Genomic DNA, 16,924 nt, shown 5'->3' on the forward strand with positions numbered 1-16,924 from the left:
CGTTTTACAGTACGTATGTACAAGCACAAATATCAGTTTTCTAAAGTAGAATCACAGACATTTAAATGCTAGGAAAACATGCACACAGTCACTAAAATGACATTTTTTCCTACTGAGTGGTAATACTGCTACAGGACAGAGCATATCTTCATGCCACGCTGACCTTCTGTTCTTTCTTGCTGTACAAGATTGACTCAGGTTTCATAGAACTGTAGAATCAACCACATTGGAAAAGATGTTTCCTTCCCAGTGGCAGTAACTTTGTCGTTGTCTTGTCTTCTGAGTAAAGGGTGGGGAGGGGGTGGGAGGAATCATCTGTTATCTTGGATCATTCACACAGTTTGTAGTAACTTTAAGTAATCACTGAAACATAAGTTCCTTGACTGAAAACACAGATGTCTATAAATAAGCACAAAGCCAGCCATCTGTGTAAGGCACTAACTCTTAGCTATTAAACCTGAAACCTGTTTGTAGAAAAGGTTTAGTTAAAATACATTTAAATACTTCATTAATTCACAGAGAGTATTTCCAAAGTTAGATTTTCCTTTGACTGTGTTACCGCAAGAGCTGTAAGAAATCTGCTATGTGCTGTAAATAGCCTGGATAGTAACAAAACTGGGACCTGTTTGGAAGTTTACATGATTAAAGTCATCACTTAGACTCCCACCAAAAACAAAGGTTGTGATGGGAAGTCAACTGCACTTGAAATCTGCAAGCCTACCTAGACATCTTCCAAGTGTTTAACATCAGAGCAAGAGCAAGTACCTTGTACTCGACTTTCTTAAAATTACCTGTGTCAGCTAAAACAGGAGTCACCACATATCACTGAAAAAGCCCACTTTTTTTATTGAAGACCATTTTCAAGATGCAAAATACCCCTTGTGTTCAATAGATTTATACCAAAGCAAATGAGATTAAAAAAAAAATCTTTACATTGAACCCCCACCAAATGTCCTCAGTACAAGTTTCCTGTAAAAAGGTAACCTTTATCAATAACAACACAAAGATGGTTACAAAACTTCAGTTTCTAGCAAGACTAATCCTGCAAGAGAACACCCCTCAAGGATGCAAAAGAGTTAAATATATACAGACAGTGAGAGAGCTACAGAAGTGTTCTCCTTGCTGAACAAACACATTTGCAAAGAAATCATTCCTCAGTGGCAATACGTGGCGCATGTATTAGCATCTTTTCAGTGTATTGGTGGGAAATAAATGCAACTGTTACCATGCTGTCAATGTATGCAAAAAAAAAAAAAAAAAATCAAGTGTTCCTCCCAGTACCGAACGGGTAATATTCAGGGAATTCATGAATAATTTTTAGTGCTTCATCGTATAGTTCCAGATCTGAAAGAAGGCAAAGAAAATTGTTGTGATGCATAAGCTAAATTCCCCACAAGCAAATGACAGCATTAAAGCCCTGCTTGTTTCAAAACGCTACAGCTAAGTGTTCCCACAGCCACTCATCCTCCTGTTTTCTCCAAGGCAGTAACCCTCCCATGGCTTGCTTTTTGGAAGGTTAGTTTTAGGCCTGCGAGCTGTACAGTCACACAAGGTCCAGTGCAAGGCAAGAACCACGTGGTCAGGAGTGCGAGAATGATCAGAATTATCTAGGCTGGCTCCCAACTTCAAGTCAGTCCCTACAGTTTGACAGTAAAATGGTATCTTTTGTGCAGGATTTTTCCCATGACACTCAACTTTTCTACATTTTACTGCATATCTGGCAGCTTGAAAGACCTTTTCCATAAGCAAAGATAATCAAGGTTTCCCTTTTTACTTACAGAATCATAGAATAATTTGGGTTAGAAGGGACCCTGAAGCTTATCTAGTTCCAACCCCCCTGCCATAGGCAAGGACACCTCCCACTAGATTTGGTTGCTCAAAGCCCTGTCCAGCCTGGCCTTGACCACTGCCAGGGATGGGGCTGCAACAACTTCTCTGGGCAATCTGTTTGAGTGTCTCACCACTCTCATAATAAAGAATTTCTTCCTAATGTCTAATCTAAATGTACCCTCTTTCAGTTTAAAGCCATCCCCCCTTGTCCAGTCACTGCACGCCCTTGAAAAGTCCCTCTTCAGCTTTCCTGTAGGCTCCCTTTAGGTACTAGAAGGCTGCTATCAGGTCTCCCTGGAGCCTTCCCTTCTCCAGGCTGAACAAGCCCAACTCTCTCAGCCTGTCTTAATTACTTACTGAAGAACTCAATATGAACTCAAAATGAATGTTGTAATGTATATTCTTACTTACCAAATGGACTTTTATCTTCTCTGAACTGGACATATGACATGCACATGATGGTTGCTTGATTTGTTACTCTTCCAACGACTTCAATAATTCCTGAGATCTCTTCATCTAGCTAGAAAACACCAAATATAAAATTAGTATTATTAAATTAATTAGCTGCTGCCTCTAGTTCACAGCACTTAAGCTAGGAACTCTCCACAACTGATTGTTCATGACAGATTCTGTTCCCTATCAAACAGTACAGGATTACTGAACAGCCCTGTCCCTCTCCCAAAAAAACCCACAAAAGCCTTGAACCACGTATAGATTTAGCTTTTGTAACAGGCAATTCAGTACTGACACACACACACACAAGAAGATACAAAGAAGTATCAGAAGGAAGATAACAGTTTATAAGCATATAGAAGTGTTATTTAATCACTGAAGAGAGACTGAAGAAGACAGCAGAATACAGATTTTAATGCCCTGCATTTAAACCTGACAAAATTATAGAACTTTGTAAGAGGTAAGGAGGTATCATACACTGCAGAGAACAGTTTCAGTATTCCAGAGTCAGGAGGTATAATGGGAAATTATTTCTGAAGTAATCCGTCAGTGAGTGTTCAGAATCCAAAGATATTGACAATACAAGCTTTTGGCTGAACAAGGAAAACAAAGAAAACCCTCCAACAAAACAGCTAAGACTTTAACCTTGTTCCAAAACCATATCGCTTAAAGATGTTTTCTTTCTTTTCTAAGATTCTAATTTTAAGAGTGTGGTACTATTTCAGTAATATTCTTCCAATATCTAACTCATACTTTTAGTTTTCTAGCAAATCTCCTGGTACCCAGCAATAGATTTCCTCTCCTCCCCACAATTTTGTATTTCTCTGTTGAAAGGAGGAACGATGCATACATACAAAGGCGTCTATTAAAGGGAAAAAGAAGTTAGAAAGCATCTTGAAAGTCAGTGTACCATGTGCAATTATTTCACATGGGAATGGCAAGATTTCTCAGCCTTTAACAACTTATTCAGAGAAAATGATGTAAAGACCACATACATGCTCAGTTAAAGCATTTGCCATCACAATGAAATGGATCCCTTAATTACAACATTTGTTATAGAGACAAAAAAAATACGTAAAGACAATAACAGGGTGTTATTCCTCTAGTAAGTGGTATGTGGTAACAAAGGAAGCAATATTTCTCTGCAGCAGTTGCAAGCATATCTTATCTAGCATTAAGAATGCCTCAAGCTAACTATGAAGTTTAGTGGAATGCTATGGCAAGTGTTACACAAGCATATGGAAGTGTCAACTCGAAGTACTTATGAGAATACCATATTCTTGGGGTTTCTTGATTATCTTTACAAAATCTGTTAGGCATATAAAGGCAATAAGAGAGGAAAAAGCAAAATTAAAATAAAGCTAATACATGTAATGGCGTATATGACACTGTAAACAATGAATACAGCAAGACAAATTAGCAGACAGGGATGTGTCTGACAAGGAGTGAGCTCTCGCTCTCAACATCAGCTGAAAACTGATGAAGACCAAGGCGGTTCCTAACATGAATACCGTATGGAAGCTGGAAGATGTAAGAAGAGGCAATGAAACAGGTGGAAAAGGCAGAAACCAGGGATTATGTCTTTTTCCTGACTGAAAACTCAATGCATGTTAAGGCATGCATAGGTTTCAGAAGGGACAGAACCTCCGGGATCCACAAGAGGCAACATCAAGTACTTCCACGGCATTCCTTAACTTACAGGGTCGCTCAGCTCCACGGTCGTGTGTTTTCCGTTCCCATCCGATAGCACGAAGAGCTTCCCGGTTGGGTGAATCTGGAAGAGACACGAGGCCTGTGCTCTCAGAGGGCGGAGGGCTGCCAGCGTTACCGGGTCTGCCGCCTCAACCGGACCGGCGCGTCGGGCCTCTTCCCGGAAGATCAGACCGTTACAGCCGCCTCCCGCCCTACCCCCGGGCCTGCCCGCAAACGCGGCCTCCCTCAGGACAGCGTCTCCTAGCAAGGCTCAGGCGGGAGTGCACCCCGGGGCGAGGCCTTACCCAGGGCCACAAGGCAGGCCCCCCCACCCCAACCGCGCCCCCGTCCCCGACCCAAGGGCAGCAGTGACCGCCAAGCAGACTCCGGACCTTCTCGACGCGGCCCACGAAGCAGACGGGCTGGCCGATGAACTGCGCCAGGTGACTAGTGGCGATGCGGTGCCGCGGCAGCTGGTGGACGTCCCCCATGGCCGCACAGCTTCCCGCCCTTCGCGGGAGGAAGTGGCGTCGTTACCCTGGCAGCGCCAGGGTTTTGGGACGGGGAGGAGGGGGATAGCGGCACGACTTCCCCTTCGCCCGGCGCGACCCGGAAGAGGCGGTGGAGGTTGGTGAGTGGCGGCGGTGTCGGGTGTCGGGGCCGGGGGTGATGGCGTTGCGGGTGTCGCTGCTGTTTAACGGCCGTCCTCTTCCAACCCTGACATTTAATCCTTTTCGCTTAAATTACCTCGCGTTTTCCCTCCCCTAACGGCCGTCTTCCCTCTCCCTTTAGATACTGGATCCCCTCAGGTCACTGCTGCCGAAACCAGGCCTTCACGGCCCCGGTTTCTTAACCCCCGTTTGTTTTACAGGCTGTAGCTGGTGTTCGAAACGTTGTGTGGTACGGCTGTGATACGCATGCGTTTCCACAGACACGAGTGTAAGCTGGGAGGCTGTCTGGGGAGCAGCTCTGCAGGAAGGGATCTGGAGGAGCTGTTTGACAGCAGGGTCGGTGTGAGTCAGCAATGTGCCCTGGCAGACAAGGGGACTGGGTGCACCAAACACAGAATAATCAGCTGTTCAGAAGAGAATTTTATCCCACTGTATTCAGCGCTGGTGCGGCCTCCCGCTGTGCTGCGTGCAGGTCTGGGTCCCACAGTTTAAGAAGGATGTGAAGGTAATTGGCTGCGTCCAACAGAGGACACCAAAGTTGGAGATGGGGCTGGAAGGCATGTCTTGTGAGGAGCGGCTGGGGGCACCGCGCTTGTCTAGTTCGGAGAACAGGAGGCTGAGAGCTGACCTCGTTGCTCGCTACGGCTTCCTGAAAAGGGGAAGTGGAGAGGGGAGTGTTGATCTCCATGGTATCCAGTAACAAGACGTGTGGGAATGGTTCAGAGCTCTACTAGGCGGGGTTTAGACTGGGCATTAGGAAGCATTTCTTTACTGAGAGAGTGGTCAAACACTGGAACAGGGTTCCTAGAGAGGTGGTCGATGCCCTAAGCCTGTCAGTGCTTAAGACGCATTAGGACAGTGCCCTTAATAACATGCTTTAACTTTTTGTCAGCCTTGAAGTGGTCAGACAGTTGAAGTAGATGATTGGTCCCTTCCAACTAAACTGTTAATTTCTTTTCATTTCACCATTGAAAAGCTTATGCTTAATCCCCGTGATATGGGGACTGATGAACATAAGACAGAGCTAGCATCCGGATGTGGCACTCTCACCACGTCTTGCTTTTTTCCATGTGTTTTTCCTGACTGTCCCTTGGTGGAGAGGTTCCTCCCACTTGTCCTTGTGGCAAAGGCAGCTGATGGTATCCTGGGCTACATTAGTGTTGCCAGCAGGTCGAGGGAGGTGGTTCTTCCCTTCTACCCACCTCTGGTGAGGCCACATTTGGAGTGCTGGGTTCAGGTTTGAGTCCAAGATTAGACATGGACATACTAGAGTGAGTTCAGTGAAGGGCCACAACGGTTAAGGGATTGGAGGACTTTACGTATGAGGAAAGGCTGAGGGAGCTGGGACTGTTTAGCCTAGAGAAGAGAAGACTCAGGAGGATCTTATAAACACATATAAATACCAGAAGGAAGGGTGGAAAGGGGACAGAGCCAGGCTCTTTTCAGTGGTGCCAAGTGACAGAACCAGAGGCAATGGCCACAAACTGAAACACAGGTTTCCTCTGAACATCAGGAAACACTCTCTTTGTTTGTGAGAGTGACCAAGCACTGGCACAAGTTGCCCAGGGAGGTTGTGGAGTCTCTATCCTTGGAGATATTCAAAAGCTGTCTGAACATGGATGTAGGCAGCCAGCTCTAAGTGGCCCTGCTTAAGCAGGAGGTTGGACAAGATGACCTCCAGAGATGTCCCTTCCAACTCCAGCCGTTCTATGGTTCTGTGATTTCCTTTCTGTTTCTAGGACTGGTGTTCCAGGAAATAATTGGGAAAATCTAACTCTGCTCTGGCTTAAAAGGGCAATGCCAGCACTGTCTATGTACTGTCTGTCTCTTCTAACCGTCCACGGGTTAGTTCAGCTTGCTACCCAGCAGTTCAGCTTGCTAACCAGCACAAAGTGGTTTTTGTTAATTGTGTGGGTTAGTGATGTGATGGCTCAGCAGGCTGAATCAGATTGCCAAGGAAGCAAGCTACCACCCAAAGCTGTGCAGAATCAGCATGTGGCCAGGAAGGGGAGTGCTGTGGGGTTCTATCTTCACTAGGGTGCAGCTAGTTGTTTTCTCCTCAGTGTCACTATGCCATTCACCTTTTCAGTAGTTTATTTGCCAGAGAATATCCTCATCTCCTTAGCATATATTCAGAGATTCTAAAGGAGCGATCTCATGACTGCAACAGTTGGAGCAAGATTCAGCAGGTTGCTGCAAAGTAGCTCTTTTAGGGCTATTTGTCTTCTATGTTTGAAGGGTCAGCTGTTAGAAAAACATCTTGAAGTTCTTACAAATATGTGTCTGTATCATACTTAACAGCTGTTGAAGGTTTGCAGTTAAAAAGAACTGTATGCAGGGAAAGAAACTGTATGCAATAGGTTTCAACCTATTGAATATTGTATCTAATAAACACCTTGCTTTCTATTTAGCATTTTCTGTCTTCAGGGTTTTGAAAGTTGACGTTGGTTTGAGTACTGTTATTTCACTTCTGGCTTTGCCTTTGTCACCAGTGCTTTTATGGTCTGACTTGATTGTGGTTGTGTTTTGGGGCTGGGTTTTTGGTTTTGTGATTCAGCATCTTCAAGTGGTTTTATACTATAGTAATTTGGGTTGCATAGTTCTTGGTATTTCTGCTTCCCTTAAATTTTATGAATACTTTAAAAATAAATACATTTTATATAAGTAAAAAAATCTTTGTTAGTGTTTTGTTATATGTGTATACCTCTCTTGTATCTGTATTTCTCATCATACTTACTTTCATTCTGTTTTTAAGAAGCACAAACTAAGGGAATATCACTAAATATAATGCTAGTTAAAAGAAATTATATGTTGATTTTGTTTTTTTTTTTTTACTTCTTCACATCGTAACTTACACTAGGGCAAAAGCTTTTAAACTGTTCTTTTGGTGTCACAGAGAAATTGTTTTGACACACATGTTCCTGACTCTTAAATTGATTGTTTTCATGTCATAAGCAGGCCTGTACAAGGCTGTAAATGTCTTGCTCTATTTATGGTTGATACTTTATTGATGAATCACAGGAGATGTTAATATGGAAGAGAATTGCTCTGTTGCTCTGTTTTCTCTTTCTATAGATTATATAGCTTAAACTGCTAGATGTGAAATTATTCTGGTCCTTTCTTTAAGGTCAGTTTTGTGTCTCGTTTTGACCACATTTCATCATTTATGTAATTCCTGGCACTGCCACTGCAGTTCTACTTTGCTGTATTCCTGGGCATCACCTCCTTATCTTGTCTGCATCTTTGTTGTTTTTAACATTAAATTACCTTTCTCTTCCTGTCACTTGTGAACATGCAGGAAAAAGCCGAAAAGTAATGTTAAATATGCTAGGATCTTCATTGTATTGCAAATTTTTATTGGATGCAACGTATTGGTTTGGCTCAAAGGTCACCCATACTTCTTGTCAAAGGAGACTAACAAAATGCAGGAGGAATAAATTAACCCCTTTGTGCAGCTCTGTAACTCATGTTTGTCCAATCTCACTTATGTTCTTGAGCCTCATAGAAAGACAAAATATTTTTTGCAGCCTCACAAAATTGCTATAGTACACAGTTTATTACTTGCTAATGTCAGAAGCGCTGCCAAAAGCATTTTCCTTACCTATCAGCGATTGAGACTGGCGAAAGAAAAAATTGTGTTCACTTTTTGGTGAGGGGGAAACATGAGGAGAAGGGAATTGTATATTCCTACCAAGGGAGATTTTTATCTTTAGGCAGTGAATTCAATTTCAGGTCTCCTATAGAAATAAAATTAATCCCATCTGGCAGGGAAAAGTGCTGTGCTATATAGGAGAAATTACCAAAGGAACGTGGTACTGTCTCTGAATGGTGGGTGTATTTTCTGTGATTTTGTGCTGACAGCTTTAATAAAAACCCCGTAACTAAGTGCTTTTTCTCCAGTTTGTGTGACCGTGCATCCAGGTTCACAAACTTCAAGTGTAATTTTTACTCTGGAATGAAACTTGTGTGGAAACTGGTTGTTCAGTTAGCTTTTGTTAACTGAAACCTCATCTTATCTACAAGTAGTAAAACTCCAGCCTGATTCTGCAAGTGCTTAAACTGTGTTCTTATCTTCAAGAGCATGAGTGTTTCCATTCAGCTCTGTGTTTCTTTGTTGGACACGGGCTTTGTTCTGGTTTTAACATGTAACTCAAGAAATTTAGTGGTTGCATTTCCCATTGCTGGAGAGATTTATGTTAACTTTTGAAGTACAACAGTTTATAAAATTCTTCAGAGAGAAACTATCACAAATGTCCCAGCATTTCCTTTAACTGTGTCATACATGCTCTATATTTTGTTTCTCTACCCCTCTTTTATTTTGTTAGACTTTGTTAATACTGTGTTCAGCAAAGGTATTGAAATACAGCAAGTAGTAGTTGGCAGGCTCCTTCCTTCACATTGCTTATGCAGACCCAAGATCTACAAGCATGTTTTGTTCCTAAGTGGTAAACACTGAAGAAACTGCCTCACTAAGCACATTAGTCTTTTTAATATGTGGATTCCTTACTACCTCCCCAGTATTCACACCACAAAATACCATCCATGCTGTTTTCTTACTGCTGGACCAGTGGTTTTAACAGCCTAAGAATTGGAGGCCTGAGCTTAGGGAATACTTTTGTTAGCTTTGTTTTTCTGCTTCAAGCAAAAGGATATGTGGGGTGGGGTTTTTGTTTTGTTTTCTGTTTGAGAAATACTGCTGGCAGTGGAATTAAGTTAAAGCTACTTCAGAAACCAAAACCTACCAAGTAAAGATCAACTCACATGTATGTAGAGAAGATGAATTTTGTGGGTTTTAGAAAAAAGAAGGGATACTCAGGCTGCCTTCTGAAAATGAAAGGAAGAAAATGTAGCATGAGAAAGTGCTTGTGACATTAATTTGGCTAGCTCAAATTGTACTGATTGATAATTTACTCTGAATTGAAAGGCCTGTTGTCCTTTAAGCAGTGAAGTTTAGGTATGATGGATATGCAGGGTTTAAAAGATGACAAATACATGGTTTCCTATATACCTTTTTTGCGCCTCTTAAGATGCTTTTCTTTGTGCACAAATGCAGGGAAGGGGAGCTCTATGTAATAGAGCTGCAAAGTGTACAATAATGCAGATCTCAAAGAGAAAAAAAATGAATGTGATTGGAACAACTGCAGTTCAGGCACCTGAAGTGGCTGACTGGAATCTGAGGTTTTACCAAAGCTATCCGTGAGATTTTATACATCAAGTTGATTTTGCTTCATGTTGTTGTACATTTAGGATGAAGGTAAAATTGCATTTTAAACTGTTCCACAACCGCCTCTCCTTCATACATCATTGGAGCAGAAACCTGACTCTTGAGCATTACAGCACAGGTTTTTACCACTTGAGCTATGGGACTGACAACCTTAATTGGTAGCAGGAGAAGACTTATTCCCTGAGGGCTGAAAAAGGAATATGCTGCTGGCGCCATGTGTTGAGCCTGGGTGTGGGGGAAGGTAAGGAATAAATGAGATAATTAGGAGTTTCTACTGCATATTCTCCACAGAACTGGAAATATCGGTCATTCACGTGGCAAGGTGGGAAAAAGCAAAGGGAATAAAATGTAGATACGTAACTTTATTTTTTTTATTACTACATACCTAGATTGGATGGTTTGTTCTGTTCTTGCGTACATCAATGTAGTTTTATTTGGTTGCTAAGAGTTGCAGTGTGTCAGCATAAGCAAGCAGTAGCTGGCCAGCCTGGGGGGTATTCAGTCTTCAAGTCTCAGGTATCAGGCCACAGATCAATTGTTGCTGCTTTTGCCATGTTCTATTTATACACTGTTCCTGAAGGCCAGAGCTTACACTTCACATAGGACTTTCTGTGGTCTGAAGTATGGAAGTGTTTGCTATCGCTTGTAATAGCTGAGTGTGAGGCAGTTTGTGTCTCGTGAATGGTCAGCGCTAATTGTACAGTTAATTGCTACAGGACACTGGCTAGGGCAAAAAAAGTCTTGCTTATGGTACCATGAATATTTGTGTGGGAAGTGAGGAATTCTGGTAAATAATAAATCCAGGATTTTTACTTGTCTTTTATTGTTTGTTTGTTTGTTTTATTTATAAACCCAAATACTACATGATAGCAGTCTTCTCTTTTTCCCACCTTCTAAAAATTCTTTGTTAAATTTAGAGTGAAACAGCAATGCTGAAACTTGACACTGTTTCAAATAACCCCTCTTTTCTTTGGACTGGACTTCTTTCCTGAGTTGTAGGTGTGTATTAGATGTTGCTACTGGTTTGATAGTCCTCCTTTAAATGTTGGTGTCTGCTGTAGCAGAATTCTGCTCTTCAACCTACTTCAGACATGAAATTACACTATTCCACTTTTCCCAATTTCATATTGGCATTTTAGTAGAGAAGCTGTTCACACATCTTTCTTTAAACCTTCCCCTCTGCGTTTGGTGCACAGCGTGTTGCAGCCAGACCATGGGCTGCTCCATAGGTTGGCATTGGCCCAGGTTCAGCCCTTGGAAGCTGAAGGCGAGTGGTACCTTCAAGGGGTGACTGCTGCTTCAGTGCCTCTTTTCTCATTGTCCCAGCGCTTCAGATGGGGTTGCTGTTGTGGGAGGAGGCTGGGGAGTCTCATTGCTACATTCAGTAGTGCCAGTTAGGTAGGAAGTAGAAAGTAAGTGGTGGTACATTGGTATCCTCTCAATAAGCGCAACCTGTGAATACGTGCTTTGTGTATTCGCTTTGTGTATTCACAAACATTTGTGTTTGTTTTTCTCCTGATTAAACTTTATTTATAACTTTTCTTGGAAGAAGAGAAACTTCCTTGAGTCTACATCTTAAAGTTCAGAATAATTAGAGAATTTGCTTATAAGAGTGTTTCATGTTTATGGGGTGGTTCATAGGAATTAATTTGTAAAAGCCGGCTCAACTATCTATCTTTTGGCTAATGTTTGTGAGAATTTTAATATGAATTTGTGTTTTTTAAGCTATTCATAACTGCTTCTATGTAACCTTCTGGTCTTGAGAGAGATGAGATACTGAGCATAATCTTTTGCAGTTTATGTTTTTATTCCACTGGTTTCCTGGTTCTGTTGCGAACTCAAAGAGTTCTTAGGGGCCTTGGAAGACTCTTTAATGAATTACTGTTACAAAAAATTGCAACATATGATTTTGTTGCAGTTTGTTCTAAGGGAATGAGGTGTAACTTTTACTCAAATACACACAAGTGTTAAGCTGTCTCTACCATTGCAACCTGGAAAAATGAAAGTAGATACTATGCTAATACATTAGGGGTAGGTGGGTTGGACTTTTTAATTGATGCAATGACAATATTGAAAACCTCTAGTGCAATTTGCCTCTTTCAATTATTCCTGTATTGCAAAGCTGCATTTTTTCATAGAATCATGTTTTGGGCTTTAAAGTTCAGAGGCATTAGAGCTAACTCTGATGTGAAAGTTTGTGTAACAAGATTCTGAAGTAGCAAAATAAGGAAGCATGCTGGATAAATGCTAAAGGGAATTTCTTTCATTTTCCTTTAGAAAGGTGGAAGGAGTTTTTTTGGGTTTTTTTTTTTTGTTTCGTGTTTTGTGTTTGTTTTTAATGGCTCACTCCATTAAAAACTTTTTAGAAAAGCAATTTATATTCTGCTCTCTTTTTGCCTCTTGGAGTCAATTGCTACATCAGCAAAGTGATCTGACATACAAGTGCCTGATATTTCAAATCTGGTAATAAATATTAAGCTGTAACACCATGTATGCAGTCTTTGGTGTGGTGTGACCTTCTTATGGTCAACTCTGTTATCTTATATTTAACATGTTTTGTCTTCCTTTTAGGTAACGATTTAGAAGAAGGAAAAAAAAAAAAAAGGCTATGTTCAGCTTCTTCCGAAAAAGCCAGGATTCAAAGAAAGTGACAGTGCCTGAGAGAGAAGCAGATGGATTTGTTATTGTGGGTAAGAGGTGCTTCTCTATAAAGTGATTCTTACCATCTTTTAAATATAAAAGTTTCTTTGAGGGGCATAGACCAAATAAAATGTTAAGAGAAGTCATGATAAAAATTTTTAAGAATTCTTACTCTCCCTGCAGAGGTTCATATTCCTACTTTAGTTATTTGGACTAAAAAGCTGAAGTTTCATTTACATAGGCACAAACTCTTATTAAAGAGCATTGAAAATGTATTTTCTTGTTTTCCTCTCTTATTCTGAGCAAGGAGAAGTTACGTCCTTACAAAACAAGAAAGCTAAAAGTTGAGGCTTCTAACTTTATGATTAGACTTGTGGGAACAGAGTATCTCATTGCAGTTGTTAAAGGATTGTTTTTTTTCACATTCCTTCCTTTTAGTGTTACCCCCAAAGTCTTTTTTAATTAGAAACCAAGAAGCATGTGTGTGTTCCTAGTCACATGGCAAATGTAGATAGATGTTCTGTATCCAAATCTGATTCTTGCTTAGTTTCATGAAAATTAGGCAGTTTGGGGTTTTTTTAAGTCTTTTTGTTATCAGAAATCAATCTGAAATGTACTCACCTGTGAACTAGCTAAATTTGCAGCTTTAATCAAGCTTTTTTGTAGTCTTGTAGGATGGCTGAACTGTGCAGAAGAATTTATTGCTGTCATGCTATAACAGATTCCTTTTCCTCTTTGAAAATTTGTGTTTTCCTCCTTGTAAATCTGTCATCATCAATATTCAGCTCCTCTGTTCTGATTTACTGACTTGTTCGGGAATATTACGGTGCTTATTTAAGAGTTACATCTTGAGCATTTTCAAGGCATGAAAACCTCTAGGCTATAAAAATCTAACAATATGAGAGACCATTGGAACTCTTTCTGAGAAGAACTTATGCTTTTTTGTAATAGTTTTCCATTTAAGTGAATCTGATTTCACATCCGTGACTGTTGTCATGTTTAATGGTTGCCTTTCACTAAATTTTGTTTATTTGTTGGTTTCAATGGCTACATCAAAACACTCCAGCACTTACATCATGGAAGGGTCAAAGGAGACACATTGTTGCCCTAAAAAAGTCTGGAGACCATTTAGAGTTTCAAATTCTCTAATAGGGAGATCCGCACCCAAATGCCAAACATTGCTTATGTCCCACAGTTGCTGGTCCTGTTTCTGCGTTCAATTTAGCTTCTTTACTTTTTCCTGAAATGCTGTCAGTGACTACTTAAACTTTGTTCATGTGAGTTCATATTAAATCAATCTGTTAAATGTAAACTTAAGAACTATTAGTTTTGCTTGAATCATCTCTTATTTTATTCCTAGTTATTTATTATTTTTTTCTCATATGGAAGTTAATTTAGCAAACTGCAAGGAAATGGACTGTAATTTCATTTTAGCTGACTTCTACTGAGCAGAAGAATTGCCATCAACCTTGTCAGTGGAGCACATCAGCGTCTTGCTAGATGGATGTAGTTGCAGGATTATAGGTCAGCACTTACACAGATACTTATCTGGAAGGTTTTTTGTCTAGGAATAGTGGCAGTCCAAAAACCCCGCAACAAACCACAGCACCTAGCTATTCTGCTAGTCGCTTTTTTTATTACTCAGATGGGAGGTTCTGAAGCTTCTTAGGTATAAAAAATTCCAGAATACCAGTACTTTAACAAATCTGAGTAGAATTATAGGACCGTTAGTGTGAATACTGCTGTAGGCAGTGAACAGTCTTGAAGGGACTGAGAATTTCATTACTTATGTTTTAAATTGGTTCCCAAACCCAGTCTTTCATTCAAAGCAAATAAGAGCAAAAAGCCTAGTTCACTGATATTCTGCAGACATGGGAAGAAACGCTTTGCTTTCCTTTCCTTTCCTGGAGAAAGAAGAGTAAAAATTACATCCTCGGGGGGTGCTTGTGCCTGATTTTCACTGTTTTGGTCAAGAGAGCTTGTTTGTTACAAATCGCTTGCAAGATCGTTCATACCATACACCTGATAAAGGCATCCAGGAGTCTTACTGGAAGTCTGAATGAGACTTATCAGAAACGATCAGATGCCATGTCCATTAAAGTATGCAAGAAGGTACTTCTTTCAGTAATGGAGTGGGAGTACTGAGCATCACTATTAAAAGTAGGTAATTAAGTCTGATTTTCCTAACAATATTTAATCATTTAAATCTCTTTCTGTATCATCTGGTATTTAAAAAAGAAGGAAAAAGGTTCAACACTTTATTGAGAAGTAAATCAGAAATATCACCCTGTCAGACCTTGAAGGTCTTGTTTTTTTGTGTTTTTTGTTTTCTATTTTTCTTGGCATAACTCCTCCAAGTCCTGTTATATATTGCTGTATTTTAAATCTACCTTTGCTTGTAAAATATCAATGCATTTAGAATTTCAGTATCTGAATGGCTGTTCTTTGACTAGAAAGATGACTCATAAAAACACTGGCAGCAACAAAAATAACTTTGCAACATGGTAGCTGAAATACTTTAGCTTTTGGGGCAAATAATGCATGTGTGGGAGTCAAGAAAAAGAATCTGTAATTCACTTTCTACGAAATCAACATAAAATGTAATTTCCTACCAGGGACTAAAGCATTTTTATGTCTAGCTACAAGTTCACTTATTTTCCAGCTATTCCAGGTCATCTCATCTATTCTTGAAGCTGTAAAAGTGGTCCTTGTTCTGTAGCAAGCTGAACTGTTATTCTGGAAAGGGAAAAGAGGCTTATGAAATATGCACAATGCATGCGATCGGCTTTGATAAGTGAATCAGTTGGAGAAATATGAAAAATGTTTGCCTGATCATCATGAATTCTTTTTAAAGTTAACATTCTGATTGCTAGTATTCAGAAAACAAGGAAGTTTTTTTGTTAGCTAGATGATCTTGAAGAGTAGTAGTTCTTAAGGGTATTTTCATGTTTTGTGGCTTTTGTAATATAAAATAAGTTGTAGCCTACCATCCATTCCTACTGTTGCTAGCCACAGAGAAAAAGGCAGGTTAGTGCTAGCATTTTGGTTTGGCACACAGCTAAAAATCTCACATCGTATCTCAAGGATGCATGCTGCTGGTAATCCCAATCTTGGTCTAAGGTTGGGAATTGAAAAACTGAGACAGCAGTGCTGCTTCACATGTGTATTTGGTCAGAAGAAGGTCAGAAACTCTGCAAACAGTCATGTAGTGCTGATGGTTCCACTGAGGTGGGTAGTGAGTGGATTTTGCTTGAACACAACCAAAATGTTGTAGAATCATAGAATGGTTTGGGTTGGAGGGGACCTTTAAAGATCATCTAATCAAATCTACCTGCCAGAGGCAGGGACATATTTCACTATATTATGTTGTTCAATGTGACATCCAATATGACTTTGAACACAACTTCTCTGGGCAGCCTGTTTCAGTGTCTCATAGAATCAGCTAGGTTGGAAAAGACATTTAAGATCTCCAACTTTTACACCAGGACTGCCAAGTCCACCACTAAACCGTGTCACTAAGGGTCTCTTACATGTTTTTTTAACAATTCCAGGAACAGAACAATATTCTAGGATAAGCAATTATTTTTTTTAATGATGAAAGGAGGTTGTAGGGTGGGGATCAGTCTCTTCTTCCAAGTAACAAGTGATAGGACAAGAAGAAATGGCCTCAGGCTGCATCAAGGGAGGCTTAGATTGGCTATTAGGAAAAAATTATTCACTGAAAAGGTAGTTAGGCATTGGACCAGGCTTCCCAGGGAAGTGGGGGAATCACCGTCTCTGGAAGTGTTCAGAAAATGTGCAGATGAGGCCACAGTTTAGTGACACAGTTTAGTGGTGGACTTGGCAGTGCTATTGTAATGGTTGTACTTGATGATCTTAAAGGTCTTTTCCAATGTAGCTGATTCTATGAACTTGTGATTTAATGACCAGTCTGTTTGATGTATCTGAGTTGTTGGATTTTGTTTTGTTTTCTCTATGGCTTGTAGAAACAGCTAATTTGCTCATGCTGATAAACTTGATTTCTAAATGTATTTAACTTCTGTTTCTTCCTTGAATTTAGGACAGCTTCCTGTTTCATTTTTTTAGATGTAAATTAACATGGATTTTCAGTACTGACCAATGGCTATTATTTCAGAGCTCTGCTCTCAGCCTTAAACAGCTGGGAGCACTGACTTATAGGAGCACTTAGCTGTTAACTGAAAGTTGTTTCCTGAGATTCAGCTATTTTTCGGCAGAGTTTTTCAAAGTTTCTGGAGTAAGTACCCAAGGCAAAATTGATAGGCACAGGATTGTTGTCAGCGTGGGGTAACTGTCACATATAGAGGGAGGCTGTGGCTGTGGTAACAGGGGTTCACAGGGATTTGATTATGAAGATATATTCCTGGTCTGTAAGCCTCCCTTGTCCCCACTGTGC

At 40.4% G+C, this 16,924-nt stretch overlaps 2 protein-coding genes across 4 annotated transcripts in view; one reads left to right on the top strand and one right to left on the bottom strand.

Annotated features, from left to right (window-relative positions):
* Positions 1-822: 822 nt before the first annotated feature.
* On the bottom strand, positions 823-4,695 carry RPA3 (replication protein A3). Its single transcript, XM_065666201.1, has 4 exons — positions 4,368-4,695; positions 3,983-4,057; positions 2,242-2,350; positions 823-1,344 (listed from the first exon to the last, which is right to left on the bottom strand). Exons 1-4 carry the CDS (start codon positions 4,464-4,466, stop codon positions 1,262-1,264), a joined length of 366 nt encoding a protein of 121 aa, XP_065522273.1. The 5' UTR covers positions 4,467-4,695; the 3' UTR covers positions 823-1,261.
* Positions 4,171-16,924, top strand: part of UMAD1 (UBAP1-MVB12-associated (UMA) domain containing 1) — an 82,954-nt gene continuing 70,200 nt past the window's right edge. Inside the window, exons 1-2 of one of the 3 annotated variants that reach the window (XM_065666199.1) lie at positions 4,171-4,602; positions 12,442-12,560. In XM_065666199.1, the coding sequence (XP_065522271.1) occupies positions 12,479-12,560 (82 nt within the window). In that variant the 5' untranslated portion in view covers positions 4,171-4,602; positions 12,442-12,478. Of the gene's footprint in view, positions 4,607-4,635; positions 4,915-12,441; positions 12,561-16,924 lie in introns of those variants that run through there. The other 2 variants (XM_065666197.1, XM_065666198.1) reach the window with 2 other exon arrangements.

This window comes from Lathamus discolor, chromosome 2 (assembly GCF_037157495.1).
Source record: "Lathamus discolor isolate bLatDis1 chromosome 2, bLatDis1.hap1, whole genome shotgun sequence".
In the NCBI taxonomy this organism is placed as follows: Eukaryota; Metazoa; Chordata; class Aves; order Psittaciformes; family Psittacidae; genus Lathamus; species Lathamus discolor.